This window comes from Ctenocephalides felis, unplaced genomic scaffold, assembly GCF_003426905.1.
Source record: "Ctenocephalides felis isolate EL2017-DRISC unplaced genomic scaffold, ASM342690v1 CF-g0.4_SCAFFOLD_02905, whole genome shotgun sequence".
In the NCBI taxonomy this organism is placed as follows: domain Eukaryota; kingdom Metazoa; phylum Arthropoda; class Insecta; order Siphonaptera; family Pulicidae; genus Ctenocephalides; species Ctenocephalides felis.
In genome coordinates, this window is record NW_020539059.1 from 145,273 (window position 1) to 162,565 (window position 17,293).

The window sequence follows — 17,293 nt, forward strand, 5'->3', positions numbered from 1 at the left end:
GGCATTTGTTCGAATTCGTTTGGAATGAATCGCCTTCGTTCGCAATCGTGTTCGTCCTTCTTGGTATTTTGCTGTTTGTCGTGTTTTGTATAGATGTTTATTTGCGCGCCTAACAGCGTACCATTATTCTTACGACGATGAGCGATAATACTAACTATCGTTGTTTTAAAAAAAACATCCTCTATGTAATATCATTCCTTTATGTGTGTATCATGTCGCGCTTTTTGTGATTTTTAATATATTTATGTTTTGATTCACACAACATTTGCAGTTCAGTAGACAACGTCACATTTTATTAAAACTGCTGATCTTTCCTCAAGCTTTCATTAGGATGATACGTATGGTACAGCCTAGAATTCGGAACGTAGTATTTGAATACTGTGTGAAGTGTATTTCACTTATTAGGAGTACATCTGTAGAGACAGTACTGTCCTAGCTTTTGGATTGTTTTGTTTGAGTGGTGTTTGCAATTCGCGTAGAATTTAGATCATATTGTGACAATTTATATAGCAGTCCTTTGTACAATTTCATCATGGGTACGTTAGCAGCTCCATGCAGTAACGGTGTACTTATATTTTTTGAGTTATTGTCTCTGTCGATGTTTGTTATCGTTCTTAAACATTCGTTTTGAAAACGCTGAATTTTCTTGTGGTGTTTTTCGGCCATGTTCTTACAGACCGGGCATCCATATGTTATTATTGGTTGTACAGGCCAGGTATACTCGTAGTTTTGTTTTATTCTCGATATTAAGGTTAATATGCCTGTACATTAAAAAGTATAGCACTTGCATCATTTGATTGGCGTTAGTCGGTTTTCAGAATGTTTTGCAAATGTGTGTTTTCATCTAGAGTTATACCCAGATATTTGGCTGATGTGAACCATTTAATATCTTGTTTGACTTTGGAGCTTTTCTTAGCAGTAAATATTATTGCTTCCGTTTTGTCGGAGTTTGCATGAGATCAGCCAAATCAGGTATGCAGGAAATTTGAGAAAAATCATTTTTTTGATTAGTCTATTATGCCACACTGTGTCAAATGCTTTTTGTATGTTTAATAGTGCAACTCATGTCTATATTTTTAGGTTCAATCCATATGTGATAGTTTCGGCCAGAATATTTATTGCGTGCTGGGTTGAGCGTTGACCTCCAAATTCGTATTGTTCAGGGGGTAGTAACTTTGGTGGATAATGTGTAGGAGTATTGCTAGGTAGAATTGTAATATTGTGAATATTATTGGTAAGATATTTTGCTAGAGAATTTTCTGAGCTCTAGCTGAGTGTCTAGCGTTAAAGTCGCCACCGATTATAACTGTTTGTTCTAATTTTATGACCATTGATAAATCTTCTAGGTCCAATGTTTCTGTAGGAGGTGCATAGATGACCGCCAGGGCAATTTCTTTGATTCCATTGTGTATACTAACGACGGTTCCTTGCATTCTATTGAGTTGTGGCATATTGATCGCAGTGTGAGAATTTACAAGTGTAATTGTGCCTCCTCTTCTAGATGCCATGCATGTCTTATACCATTCATAGCCAGGAATATAGCAGTTATCTCTATCCAGCATCCACATACGAATAGAAAAGCAACGCTGATTTCATAGTCGTATAAAAATTGTTGGAGTTGTGGCACTTTTCTAATTAGGCATCTACAGTTCCTTGTCATTAAGTTCAGAATTGTTTTATTATCCATTATTTGAAACTGGCGCTGTAAAACTTGACTGCGAGCATCATAATTTCGGTTATGCCTTTTTCTGCTAAGAATTTAGGTAAGAACACTTGAACATTGTTCAAAATTTTAGATATGTCGAAGCACTCTGATCAGTTTGAGAAGCATTTCTGAGTTATTGTCGTTATTATCAATTTTATGAGCCATTTCAGCGGGAGAAATAGTGACTGCTTCACTGTACTTCTTCTGAAAAGGTGCTAAAGCGGGTGCTGTATTAATATCGGTTTTGAGTTTGTGCTTCCTCTTTTTTTTAAATAGTTGTTATCTTCGGGTTTAACTAATGTTATCTTCGTTTCTCCTTAAAACTCATACATATAATAATCAGTTTCTCACCAAATCGTAAAACCATAATCGAGGAAATAATTTTTTTTTCACATAGCAAATTCGAAAAAACATAACTAATATTTGCAAACTAATAAATAAAATAATTGCAACTTTCTTTGTCTGAAAAGATGTTAATAAAAACACACCTTTTGATAAACAAAAGTTAAGTTATGGTGACAAATGTTAGTGTATAATTGATCATAAAGGTAATTAATTGTTTTGTTTTTTCTAATTCCACTTTCTAATTTTCAAATATTTCGTTATATATTTTTTATTCATTTTATAAAAATCCACTATTACATTATCACACTAGGAAAAAACACAATACATAATATTAAACTACATAGTTTAATTTAATTTTGTAAATGATATTTGTAATATAAAAATTACTTAGACAGCTTTGGAGTAGTGTTCTTGTATTTAAATATATATATATATATATATATATATATATATATATATACAAATATTTACAAATTATAGTAAGTTCTGACAAGAGGCAAGATTATTAAAGTCTTCTATCGCTGGAAGGATCGAAGCCATGCTTCTAGATTGAGCCAGTCACCAACGGTTGAGTGTTTATTTCCGGATATCTCAGCGTACTATATCCACTTGGAACGTCGGTTCAGACTCTCTCAAGTTGCTTTTATAAGTGTTCCTACTGAGTGTACTAACTTATTGGCACGCTGAAAGCCGATCCGCAAAGAGACAGATTCTGGAACGGGGCTCTGGTTTTATACCCTAGAGGTCCGTCGAAGCCCAACCCTCGTTTCTCTGGGGGGGTTTCTCATCTCGTTCCATCTTCCCTGGTTGCGATGGTTTGTGCTTTTTCCTTATCTCGTCTTGGTCTTCGGTGGTCATGTCTTTTTGAAAATCAAAATCAAGAAGGAAAAAAAGGCAGAATAAAAGGAATTAAAGAAAAGAAATAGAATAAATAAATGAATAAATAATAATTAAATAATAGTATTAATAATAAAAACCATAATCAATAATAATTAAAAATAACTTGTTTGAAAATGTTCCTGTGCAAAACAGAGAAAATTATGTTTTGGACGGTAGATTACTAGGCCATTTTCTTTTCAAGCGTTTTAATTTTTTGGCTGTCTGTACTATTTGCATTTCCGGATTAACGTGTGCATCCAATTTGCTTTGAAAGATTAAACTTCTGTTTTTGATAACTTACGCTACTGTAGGAATTTTTAAGTCTTTATGGATCATGTGGTTGGTCATAAATCACGGAGCCTTACAGATCATTCCCAGAATTTTGTTTTGGACTCTCTGGATTGAATGTTACTCTTGCTGGCGCAGCCCCATAGCTCTATCCCATAAGTTCATATTGGAATTATTATCGCTGTGGTTAATAGTTTATTTTCTAGAGATAGTTTGGATGATCTTCTCATTAGCCAGTTTATTTATTTCAGTATCAAATCTATTTGTTTTTTGTTTCATTAAAATATGCGTTTTCCAATTTAGTTTACTGTCTATATGTATTCCTAGGTATTTTACGGATTCCTGGTTTGGTATAATTCTCTTATTCAAATACAAGGCAGGTCTTGTGTGGCTTCTCAGTGAAATGATGGGTGTTGAGATTTCTTAACGTTAGTTTTTATACTCCATTTATCTAGCCATAGTTTTATTTTCGCCAGGTAATTTTGAAGTAAAGAAGTAGCTGTTGTCACATCTTTATGACTTGAGGTAATAGAAATGTCATCAGCATATGTGCTTATTGTTAATGTCGGATCGAGTGGCATATCACTCGTAAATAGCAGATATAGTATTGGACTGAGAGCACTACCTTGTCGAACACCGGAATGAATTGGTTTTGGAGAGGAGAGTGGTTCATTTTCTTTAATTTGAAAAGTACTTGGTAATACTTAATGGATTAGCGTCAAAGCGCGGATCAAAAACGTAAATAAGCAAGTGGTCATTAAAATTGATGTACTAATTCATCTATTATCATAGGAAATACATCGTTAATTGAAAGTTAAATATTATATTACATATACTTACTACTTATATGACGTAGATACATTTATAATTAAAAATAAATTAAATGTTTCCAAAAAATAAATGGTAATATTGTATTATTTGCAATTACGCTAATTATCGTTCAAAATCTTGTTAATACGCAGACTGACAATTGTTTGTTCAAAGTTTTTTTTAGCAGAATAACGGTAACATAATATCAGATGGCGAATCTGTATTGCCACCAAAAAAAAAAAGAAAAAAAAAGAAGATGATATGGACAAAATGTTAAAAACTCAACTGGTGCAGTTTTTATTAGAATATAATAACACTAGTAAACAAAATCATTTTATCCAATATATGACCAAAGGTCTAGAGTGGTTCGAAGACGACTCGAGGAAAATAGTAGAAAACCAATTAATGAATGTAATGTGTGAGGCCAGAAGAAATGGCATTGAAGAAAAGAAAGAAAAAATTGTTAACCCGATAACTGATGAGTTAATAGACAACTTAAGCGAAATTATAAGTGTTCCGGGCCGTAGCTCATAATTTATATAAGGCTTGGTATATTTATATTAATAAAGTAGATTTATAATTGAATATGATTTTATTAATGTGCATTTTGTAATTATAGTTACAAAACAATTATACACTTATAAAATACAATTCATAATGCATATATATATATATATATATATATATATATATATATATATATATATATATATATATCCTCAAGCCATGTTTGGAAAGTAAAAATTTACGAATTTTTGCACTTTTATCCATTTGATCAAAAAGTTCTTTATGGTCTCCACGCACTAGAAATCTGCTGACTGGTATTTTCTTCCTCGGTTTTTGATAATCAAGTGCCAAAATTTTTTCAAGACCTTTGGATTATTAATATCAATTAGCCAATAACGAGATGGGTTAAGTGTAAGATTTTTCTTCAATAAGTATATTTTTACAGCAAAGGCAAAAAATTCCAAGGTCCACATTTTTGACAACGATTCAGTACTTTGTGTGAAACAAAGTTTGTTGTGTGGAACGTCCACGCCCAAAAAGAGATGTTCGTTTTGTTGGTAAAATATTTTGCCATGTCACTGCGCCTTCAGTTGAAAAATAATTTGCAAAATATATTGTAATTTTATATCTCATTAATACCAATTATCTCATATAGAGAATTTTAGTTGTCTTATGCTGACAGTATTTTTTCTTTTGTATAAGTTGTATGTATTTTGTGCAGTTTACAAAGTTTACATTAAATATTTCAAATTAGGACTTTCTAAAGCTCTTGGCGATAAAGTTTGTGAAAATACACTTTCATCACAATTAAGACTACACATGCCACAGCTGATTCGTGAATCACTAGAAGACTTTAATTTTACATTACAATTATTTTTGCATTTGATAAGTGATAATTCAGAATTTAGTTTATGTTTATACCATGAATTACATTTTCGGTTTTATTATATAATTTAATTCAGTGTTATTTAATAAACAGTGTGCATTTTTTATTGTAAAAAGTCACCGACTATAATTATCGTTCTGTTGAGGAGAAATTATTTTATGAAAACTTGGAATTTATTGGAATCTTTCTTTGTAAGTTAAACAGCTTTGACGAAATTGACTAAAAATCATATTACGGTTTATAGCATTAATGCAAGAATTAATAACAATGAATTGTTTTTTATCTGTATCTAATAAAACTACGAGCCAATGGTTATTTTTTTTATATATTGAAATTTAAAGAAAAATACAATTTATTGCATTTATGTATAATAATTTAATTAATTTAATTTATGTATAAAATGGGGCAATTGTCGCGCATATATTCGGCCTTGTCTTCTGTATTATCAAACGTCTCACGACAGCCTGGATACCTAATGTCTCTGATGCATTCTTCCAAATCTCTTTCCCTAGATGCATGCAATTCTATCAGGCTGACAAGTTCCGTCTGATAATTGCAGAGTTTGCAATGGAATTTGTGCCCCGGGTTCCCGTTTTTCCATACGATATATACGATGTGTAGTAATTTACGTATGGACCTATGCGCTCGGAGTGCTCAGTTTGTCGTGCTGAAGTGCTCAGAATCTTGATTTCAGACTAGTCTTCCTCACTCGTAATGTACTCGGACTCAGAGTGATTCTGGACCAAATTCAAAAATCTGTTCTTCTGTGAAGTTTTATTCAATAGTAAATTGCACATATTTAATTTATTTGTGATCAATTTACAAGTAGATTTTTAGTTTGTTTTGCCGAACTTGAATTGATATTAACATGATGTGGCGTCAGATATTTTAAAGTTGATGATAATTTTATAGCAAAGTTATCATTATCATTAATTTATAATATGATCATATTCAGTGGCGGCGCTAGACCATTCGTGGGCGTCGGCGAAATTCGTTTGCGAGGCCCCCCTTTTTTGCCAGTTGCAAGTTTACTAGTGGTACATGGCATCGTGCCTAAAGGCAAATTGCTGAAACTTTTCGTGCCGTAATTTAAATTTTTGAAAAGCTTTAAAAAAATTTGAAAAGTGAAAGAAATTGACTTTTTTTATTTTGAAATATTTTGTTGAAAATTTCGAACTTTTTTTCAAAGCAATTACGTTAGCTGCTTAGAGACAAAATATCGAAGCGCGTAAACGCCGCGTTGCAGTCTAACTTAACTCACTATTAATTAAAATCTTTATAAAATATCTGATAATTTGATGTGCATATGCCAAATGGCTTTTGTTGTGGTTTTTTACTAGATTTCCAAAACCGCTAGACCTGCCTTCCTAAAAATGTAATCAGTTTGGCACTTTTTGCTCCGTATTTCCAAAACGGCTTATCCTGCCTTTGCCAAAAACTAATCAGCACGTCTCTTACCTTCAATACATGTCAAATGTTTTCTGAATTTTTCAAATTGGTTGATCCATGTTCGCGAAATCGTCGACGAAAATTTGCCAAAATGTCCAGAAATCTTTGAAGATATATAAAAATTTTTGTTTTAGATTTATTTTTAATCAGATAAATACACCAATTGAAATAGACAAAAATTACACAAGTTAAAATAAACAAACTCTTCGGCAAAAATGGTTTGTTCTCCAACTATTAAAAAAGCACTAAAATTAAATAATTATCGCGAAAAAGTTTCCTTTTGCCCAACCATTTGATTAGCAAATTTTATGTTTTCCGATCATTATGAATTAAAATTGGTTGGAAATCACCGACTTAATAACTAATTAGACAAAATTTTGCAATCTGCAAGTGATTAATTAGATTTAAAAAATCTATGTTCATACTGATTTGAGTGCACAAATCCGTACATCACATAGTAGGTACACATGGTCTAAAAGCTCGTCCCATTATTCTAAAATTTAACGAGTTTTTATAATTAATCATTTATCGTAGTTCCATAAAATGTATGTTAGATAGCAAGTTTTTTTTGAAAAAAGATTTTTACAATAAATTACGAAGAAACTGTGCGGTCGATCTTGACGAAAAACAATTCAGCACGATCGCCAACTGAAAACTTTCGATAAGTTTTTGAATTTTTAAAGTTGGTTCAAAATGTCAAAATGTCGTTTTTTATAACGCTTTAATTTTTTGTCGACGACATCAGAGCGAATCAACCGATTTAAAGAATTTAAAAAATATTCGATTCGTGTTGATAAATTGTCAAAGGCAGGTTTAGCGGTTTTGGAGATACAAAAAAAGTTTAAAAGGTTATCAATTTTATTTGAAAGAACTGATTATCTCAATAGAACGTTTAAAAAAATATTTTGGTTGTGTTGACGGTGTGAAACAATGATTAGTTTCAAATTAACAGTTTTTGTTATTATCTCATTATTATTTTTCATTGATCAATTTTTATTGATCCATGATTACTTTTATCCCTCGAATATTTAAATACTGTTTCGATACGTTAAGATTCCCACTCGTATGTATTTCCAAAAAGAACGATGATTTACATAGTGCTCACATAAGAAATACACAAATATAAACAACCAGAGAATTAGCTTGCGCGAAGTTGTTTAGATAATAATCTATAGTGTTGACAGACGATATTAGATAATGTCCATAAAAGATAAAAGAGTAAAATGATAGTGCCTGTAAACCACTAATCACCTTCTTTACTCGCACATCCGTATGAAAATTAACTAAATTTTAAATAATTAAAATTTTTCCGGGGCCTCTTGCGAGGCCCCGCAAGGCGCGAGGCCGTCGGCGGTCGCCGACACCGCCGACGCCTAGCGCCGCTACTGATCATATTAATGAACACTAAAATTTTTGAATTGTTTGCTACTACATTCAATTGATGCTAAATAAGAGTCAATGATTATCACATCTAATCACTCATTTTCATACAAAGTGAAGAAATTATTCAATTTAATGGCATATTTACCCAAAAATCCTATAGTATATGGAAAATTTTCTTATCATGGAGTAAAGGAAACACCTATCTTGAATAAGTGGTGGAGGATATTTGTTGGCATTTAATCTACGATAATCCCCACACCACCTGTATTTTCCATTTTTCTTCTGCGTCATGTGCACACATGTTGCTCATTGGCTGCTTGACGGTCGAAGTATTCCTGTATTTAGTAGTTCTTGTTGCTGCTTTTTCCCAAAGATTTTGCTGTATCTAGCTGCAACTGGTGGATCTGTAATAATGACTGTTATGTGCCAGGCGCGGTTCTTTGCTTTTGAAGTTATTTTGAGGTTTAGTAATGTCTATGTAGTTATTTAATAAATTCTTATACTGATTGATTGGATTAATTAATGATGGCGTTTGTCCATTTGAAGTTCGTCTTATTATAGGATCAATTTATACAATATTCTAACTGCCCCATGCATTTTTCTGCTGGTGACATTATCTTTCATCAAAAACGATTCGAAACTTTTTGATATGGCTTCGTCCTCCTCAAACTACAACACCATACACAAACTTTTTAAGGGCGCACATATAAATTAGCCAGCTCTTTCAATACGATCGACGGTCTAGGTATTCAGCTTATGAATAAACTTCCACTCAATATCCGAAACTTAGACAGCAAAAAATTTCACGCTTCCCTACAGTGGCGTAACTAGACCCTCCGGGGCCCGTGGCAAAGTCTTCCGATGGGGCCCTATCGTGGTACTCAATTTTTAATTTATCTAATTTTGTTTAATAAACGTTACTAGTCATTTACACGCTGTTTTACTACTGGCTAAAACAATTGTTAACGAATTTTATTACAATTAGCAAACCAACTTCGACTAATTTATATTTTATGGCTTTAAATTATGAAATTATACAAAAGGCAGAAAAGTCAAGTATTGATTTAGAGGTATAATCATAATTTAGTTGTAATTAGATAGGAATAACAAAAAATACATAAAATTTAATTTTTCTTGAAAATCTAACATTAAATATTCGTGAATATTTTCAACGTCAGAATAAATGGAAATTAAAATTAAACGTATTTTTTTAATAAAAATTAAAAAACATAGCACTTTCTTAAATTTAATTATTACATAACCTTCCATTAATAATTTATTCTGCTGCTATTATGCTTTTTAAATTTATTTCTGCTGCAAAATATTTGAAAAAGAGTATGTACTTCACGAATGATATTCAAAATTAAAACTGAAAAAAAAAATTACGTAAAAACTTTAGGACAGAAATGTCTACCAGACCTGTCACTATTGTTCCTAGAGACAAAAACTTTAGAAAATCTAAAGATCACTTAATAATTTAGTTGTTCGAAAAAAGATAAGGTGAGAATATTTTTATCTGAAATCATTTATGAAAAATTCAGAAAATTATAGAAAATTAGATAGAAAAATAATTAGAATGATAAATAACTATTTTTCTAATTTCATGTATTTTTATATTTTGTGATAAAAAATTTCTTCTTAAGGGGGCCCCCAAACAAATTTTGATACGAGGCCCCGCGAAGGCGTGCTACGTCCTTGATATTGAGAAAAGAGTTCTTCACGTGTTTGTTTTTTATCTTAAAAGTCTACGACGTTTAAGTTATTGTATATACAATAATAAATTCTTTAATTACTTTCTTCATCATGACGCCTCTGATGTGAGCACGATTTCTTTTCTCTTCCTTTGTCCGCGGCCCAACTCTTCATTTTAAGTATAGTCTTTGTCTCCTGCGTGCTTCCTTGCCGAGATGTAAGAGTCTAGAACAAATATTAATATAAAGCAGTTTTTAAGACTTCGATGCCAAATTAAAATTCATTCCTCACCATAAAACGCCTTAAAACTACTATTTTTTTCTTTTTCTATCTATGGACTATTATGCCATAGTTTTATATTTCATATTAGGCTTCATACTTAGAAAATAAATTATCTTAATTGAATTAAGTACAGTAAAATACAACTATTAAACAATATTAAGCCTAACATTAGTAATATCTAATACAATAACTTGAAGAAAAAAAATGTAATAAAATTCAAATAGTTTAAGGCTTGTAGATCTTGAGTCTTCTTAGGGTAAAAAAAATCCTTTAAATATCCGTTACGAAGTTTTTATTTGATTCTCATATCTGGAAAATAATAATTAGAGCAGTATCAAAAAAGAATATATAATATGAAAATAATTGTAATGATAAAATACTGAAAGTAGAAAAAATGTCAAAATAATTTAAAATAAAATTAGAAAAAGTATTGAAAAGGGAAAGAAATGTAACTGTTGGAAAAAAAGTATCAATTATTATCAGCAGGTATTTTATTATCAAAATTATGTTTGATATCGAAATTGGCAAACTCAGAAGTATCGTAGAAACTTTGAGCTTTTAAAAGTTTAACAATAGTATTATGAAATTGACTATCATTCAGTTTCCTAATATGTAGTGGGAGTAGATTAAAAAGCTGTACTCCTCTTCCGTTTATGATATTAAAAGATGTTTCAAGTTTAATCATTATTCAAGTTATATAAATCATTATTCAATATATGTCTCAACGTCGAGCAAAAAAAAATCTTATATATATATATATATATATATATATATATATAAATTTGAAAATATGAACAAACAACACTCTTTTTTGCACTAATTTATTAAATAATTTTCAGAAACGTTTCGATACTAGGTTTGTCTCATCATCAGTGTGTTATAATTTAAAATATAAAAAAATATGGAAACCTAAATTAGCATTTCGTGTTATCCATTACAAGTCACTCGATATACTAACAGTATATGACAAACCTAGTCTCGAAACTTTTGTGAAAATTATTATTTAATAAATTAGTGCAAAAAAGAGTGTTGTTTGTTCATATTTCCAAATTAATATCTATTATCCACTCAGAATACATTTGTTATATATATATATATATATATATATATATATATATATATATATATATATGATTTTTTTTGTTAGACGTTGAGACATATCTTGAATAATGATTTTCAGTCAGTCGTCGAAATAAAAGAAACAAATAAATACAAATATTTATTTATAATATACGTTTCGACACGGATTGTGTGCCATCATTCAGCAATTCTTTGTTAACAGTATCTAAAAAATATTTTCAAAGTTTTTCAAAAATAAACTTAATTTTATATTTAAAATAATTAAAAGATATACATACCACACCAAGAAAAAACATTTTTTGAATAAATACATATAGACAAACCAATCATACAATACATACAAAATAAATATATAAAATAAACAATATTAACTGAACATGTTTTGTTTTTAATTTTTAATATATTTGTGTAATGTAATTATGTGCGCTTCCAACGCCAACGAAAGCCACGTGACACACAAGGAGTGATTGAAAACGTATTTTCAGGGATAGTTGAACCGTGAGGACACAAATTTCAGTATTTTTTCGTATTTTCAGACGAAAAATATCAAATAAAACATGAAACACAATAGTCAACGATTTCGAAAATTATTTATATTTTGAAAAAAAAAATATTATGAGATAAGATAAGAGTCATGTACTGGAAAAGCAGAATTAAACGTAAAGGGGGTTTAAAAAAATAAATACAGATTCAGCAAATTTTCTTAGGTCAACATTCTTTTCCTTATGTAAAAAACTAATCACAACGAAAACATTGTCTTAAACTGATTTTTATTTTTTGAATTGCAAATGTGTTGGTTCATACTCTTGTAAGTATATTGCGAACTTTCACCAATATAACAACAATTACAATCATTGGAATCCACTTTGTAAACAACATCAGTAACACGCTCAACTGGAGTTTTAGACTTTAAGGGAGTGAAAAGTGAGTTTAAAGTATTGTCAAAAGAAATAACTAACGGAAAACCTTCATTTAAAAACATTTTTTTCAAAAAAAGTGAAAAACTGCCTAAATATGGCAATGAAAAATACCTTTATATTTATTTGTAAAAGACGGATCTGAATTAGCCAAAATAGAACGTTTTGAAAAATCATCAAAAATAGAATTATCAGACTGTGAAGCAAAGAATTTATTTTTTAAAAAATTTAACCTGTTATTAATTACATTCTTTATTAAATGTAAATGGTAAGAATTTGGGTATTCGTAAGGGGGGCGATACATGTAACAAGAAAAAAAAAATCGATTTTTTTTTTTCATAAATCGTTACAATAACATCTCAAAAATATGCCTGTAAATATTCAAAACAAAATTATCATTATTTATACGATAAAAACTCATTTAAGTGCCACGCCTCAACTCGACGCTTGAGTGCTATTGTACTCTTATCTGTTTCTGTGTCAAATTTTAAACGCGTTTTTCTCAAAACGACACATTTTTGAAATTGCGGGCGTGATAACTCAAAAAGTTCTCAACCGATTCCAATGAAATTTTGCACACACCTAACCTCAAACATTCCAAAAATGTTTCAAAATTAACCCTTTTACCAAAAAAACCATTGAAAAAAGGTGAAAAATCGAACACTAAGTGTGCCAATTTACGATTTTGTGACTTTTTTTATTTTTTTTTTTGGTTTAACTAGAAGATATATGTTTTATGAACACGTACAAACTAATTTTTTTAAATTCAGATCACCGTACGAAAAGTGAGAACGCCCGCAAATTGATGGCGTTTTCCGAGAGGGTCTTGGCAGATTTATTTTTACGGCAGCCATTTAAAAAAAAAAATTTAAAAAAAAATTTTTTTGTGTATTTTAATATAATAAATAACCCTAAAAAAGTTCAAAAAGATTCAATCATTCCTTCCCAGTTTAAAAAGTCCTCAAAAAATGGTAAAAATTAAGGCGATTACATGTATCGCCCCCCTTAAATATTTGAAGTGTCTCTTCTGGGCTACAACGGAGATATAGTTTTGACATTCTTCTTTGTTGCCGAGTAGAAGTTTCTTCTAGAAATTCGATTATAATTCGATTCGAAGCGGGCACTTCTCCTTCTTTGTTCCCAGTACCTGGGCTACTATCGAGCAATAATTCAGTCATTCTCATTTCTCCAAGTAGAAGTTTGTTCTTCTTCGTTTTCCATTTGTTTAGAACATATAGAGGTCACGCGTTTTCAATCCTTTACCACCGAAATTCACTACACAAAATTTAAATTTAAATGTTTTGGTTTGTCTTGTAGGTTTTATATGTATATAAAATATCAGGCATATGTTAACATAATTATTTGACGGAATTGATGTTCATCAATGGAGAATTGATGTCTACTAAACTAAAAAAAAATGCGTAGTCACGTTTGGTGTTACAAACTTTAATTTGTCTTTTCTTAAAATGGAACAAGTAGTTTAAACATAATTATTTTTAAAATATGAATTGAGCAAAAATATTCTGAAAATATAATGATTATTTAAATAATGTTCACTTCTAGTAGAAAAACTAGAGATTCTCCAATGCGATCTCAACACTTATTAGCCATAATCATCCCCACTCTTGTCTATTGCCTAAATATGGGACTTACACATCGAGCAAAATTCAACATTTTTCAACATCTTGTTGGTAAAAAAAACAGTAATGTATCTGTTAACATGAAGTAAATTGCTACTTTCTTCTTTTAATAATAAATCCATAAGTATTCACATTAGACGAAATTAGAATATCTTCATTCTAACTAGACTCACACACGACTTTGACCGAAGCATAGCATAATAATAATGTTTTTAACGAATCAATCGCACTTTCTGTTTTATCAAGCTTACAATTGCCAGAGTAAAAATGGACAGAATGAAATTTATTGAGAACAATGCAGGAAGCATTTCGATTATTAATTCCGTCTAATACTACAAAAACAAATTCTAGAGGGTCTTGGTTTAAATAACGATTGAGTAAACTTAATTTTTGGATCTTTATTTTACTGCCAATATTTTAGAAACCTCTATTGTTTTAATCTAATTTTGAATAGTTGGAGATAGTGAAGTTTGTTCTTCTTCGTTTTCCATTGTTTAGATAGAACATATAGAGGTCACGCGTTTTCAATCCTTTACCACCGAAATTCACTACACAAAATTTAAATTTAAATGTTTTGGTTTGTCTTGTAGGTTTTATATGTATATAAAATATCAGGCATATGTTAACATAATTATTTGACGGAATTGATGTTCATCAATGGGGAATTGATGTCTACTAAACTAAAAAAAAATGCGTAGGTCACGTTTGGTGTACAAACTTTAATTTGTCTTTTTTAAAATGGAACAAGTAGTTTAACATAATTATTTTAAAAATATGAATTGAGCAAAAAATATTCTGAAAATATAATGATTATTTAAATAATGTTCACTTCTAGTAGAAAAACTAGAGATTCTCCAATGCGATCTTCAACACTTATTAGCCAATCCCCACTCTTGTCTATTGCCTAAATATGGGACTTACACATCGAGCAAAATTCAACATTTTTCAACATCTTGTTGGTAAAAAAAAACAGTAATGTATCTGTTAACATGAAGTAAATTGCTACTTTCTTCTTTTAATAAAAATCCATAAGTATTCACATTAGACGAAATTAGAATATCTTCATTCTAACTAGACTCACACACGACTTTGACCGAAGCATAGCATAATAATAATGTTTTTAACGAATCAATCGCACTTTCTGTTTTATCAAGCTTACAATTGCCAGAGTAAAAATGGACAGAATGAAATTTATTGAGAACAATGCAGGAAGCATTTCGATTATTAATTCCGTCTAATACTACAAAAACAAATTCTAGAGGGTCTTGGTTTAAATAACGAGTTGAGTAAAACTTAATTTTTGGATACTTTATTTTACTGCCAAATATTTTAGAAACCTTCTATTGTTTTAATCTAATTTTGAATAGTTGGAGATAGTTTTGATCTTCTCGTCTTGGTTTAAATAACTAGTTGACTAAAACTTAATTTCCGGATACTTATTTTTACTGCCAAATATTTTAAAAACCTTTTATTGCTTTAATCCAATTTTGAATAGTTTGAGAGAGTTTTATATCTTCTCGTCTTTTTTAAAGAAACTAAGACACGTCTAGCCTCTTTACAAAATGCTTAATGGTTAGAATCGGCTAGAGAGAAATAGAGAGCTCTTCATAGAGCTTTAAAGTTTTCTTTGCAAAACTGGAAGCTTATTATGAATGATAATTATGAATTCAATAGAATACATTTTACATTATTTTTACTTTCTTACTTTGCATTTTACATTATTTTTACTTTCTTACTTTGCATTTTACATTATTTTTACTTTCTTACTTTGCTTAGTAGCGTATATCTATAAGAGAACTCTACGGCAGTCCCTCACACTCATCTTCCTAATCTTTTCAGTGTATACCTTATGTGCTCGCAAATTACAGCGCATGCGGAAAAGTGGCAACTTTGAATCAATTTCATACAATTCGATTTCAGGATGTCCTTTTCTGTTGATTTTGTTGTATGAAAGTTACAACATATGATAAAAAAAATTCAGTTGATGTGGAGGATCATATTAGGGGTTCAGTTTCTTGCTCGCCAACAAGAGAACCCTGAAGTTTGTAAATTAGACAACACGTTTATTGCAGATACAACTGTTGCGTGTACATCATATTCGGTAGCTACAATGTTGATACCAATTGCTTGCCGGTTTGAAATTGCAAGCCTTGAGTTCAGAACTTTTAACATTGCTTTCAGCGAAGAAGTATGCCACTGATTGTTTGAAATACCACGTATAGATATAGCGAGTTGTGCTGTGTCGCTAATGTCACAACTTTTATCAAGTGGCAAAGAACAGTATTCAAATTCAGCAATTCGTTTACGAAGCGTTATTGCTTTTGTATAGAGTTATCGAACATGCCTTTTAGTTCCCTGAGCGTGGACAGGAATTTTAGTCACTTCAATACCTACTAGCCTTCGTGAGCCCCAGCCAGAATGTTTGGAAGAATGGAAGATGATTTACAATTGTTTGCATGCTTGTTGGTTTTCTCAAATATCAATAATGTTTTATCGTAGATCTTTCCAAATTGGAATATGCAGTTGGCAGAGAAAATTGTGACATAAATTTGACTACAGACGAAAAGTCTTTTGAACACCTACATTTTATATCTAGGACACATTTTAAACTTAAACGAGACAGTAGGAATTCTCTTGTTTATTTAGAAGATTTTTCTCGAAATGGAACATTCATAAATGGTGAAAAAGTTGACAAAGGAAACCAAAGAATATTGCAAAATGAAGATGTTATAGCAATAGGTAGTGATTTCAGAAAATTGTTTAGATTTTTTTATCGTTTCACACATACTGTGGATAAAATCCCAAATCTCATCAAAGATGACTACTACATTTCTCGTTTGCTTGGAAGCGGTGCATGTGGTGCTGTGAGATTAATTATTAACAAAAGTACATGTGATAAATTTACTATGAAGCAGATCATCAAGAGTAAAGCAGATGGTGAAAAGAAATTAAACCATCCTAATCGTATTATGAAAGAAATTAATATTATGAAAAAATTAGATCATCCATTCATAGTTAGTATCTACAACATTGTTGAAACTCCTGAAGCAGTATTTTTGATATTGGAACTTATGAATGGAGGTGATAAATCATAATAAAATTAAAGAGTCAAAATATCTGAAACAACCAATGGTTAAGAATATTATATACTAACTAGCTGTTGCTGTTAATTACTTACATCGGCAGAACATTACACATAGAGATTTAAAACCTGAGAATATTCTGTTACAAAGCAATAGTGATGATTCAATAGTCAAACTATCAGATTTTGGCTTAAGTAAAATTGTTGAAGGTGACACAGTGTTAAAAACTGAATGTGGTACTGCATGGTATGTTGCTCCCGAAGTGATATTAAAGAATTATAAAACTTATACTGAAAAAGTTGATGTTTGGAGTCTAGGTGTAATATTATTTGTTTGTCTTTGTGGAT

The 17,293-nt window shown here is 30.5% G+C and overlaps 1 protein-coding gene across 1 annotated transcript; it reads left to right on the forward strand.

Annotated features, from left to right (window-relative positions):
- The first annotated feature begins 1,738 nt into the window (after positions 1 to 1,738).
- On the forward strand, positions 1,739 to 16,958 carry LOC113381454 (ovarian-specific serine/threonine-protein kinase Lok-like). The gene is made up of 2 exons (XM_026620360.1): positions 1,739 to 1,763; positions 16,363 to 16,958. Exons 1-2 carry the CDS (start codon positions 1,739 to 1,741, stop codon positions 16,956 to 16,958), a joined length of 621 nt encoding a protein of 206 aa, XP_026476145.1.
- The last annotated feature ends 335 nt before the right edge of the window (positions 16,959 to 17,293 follow it).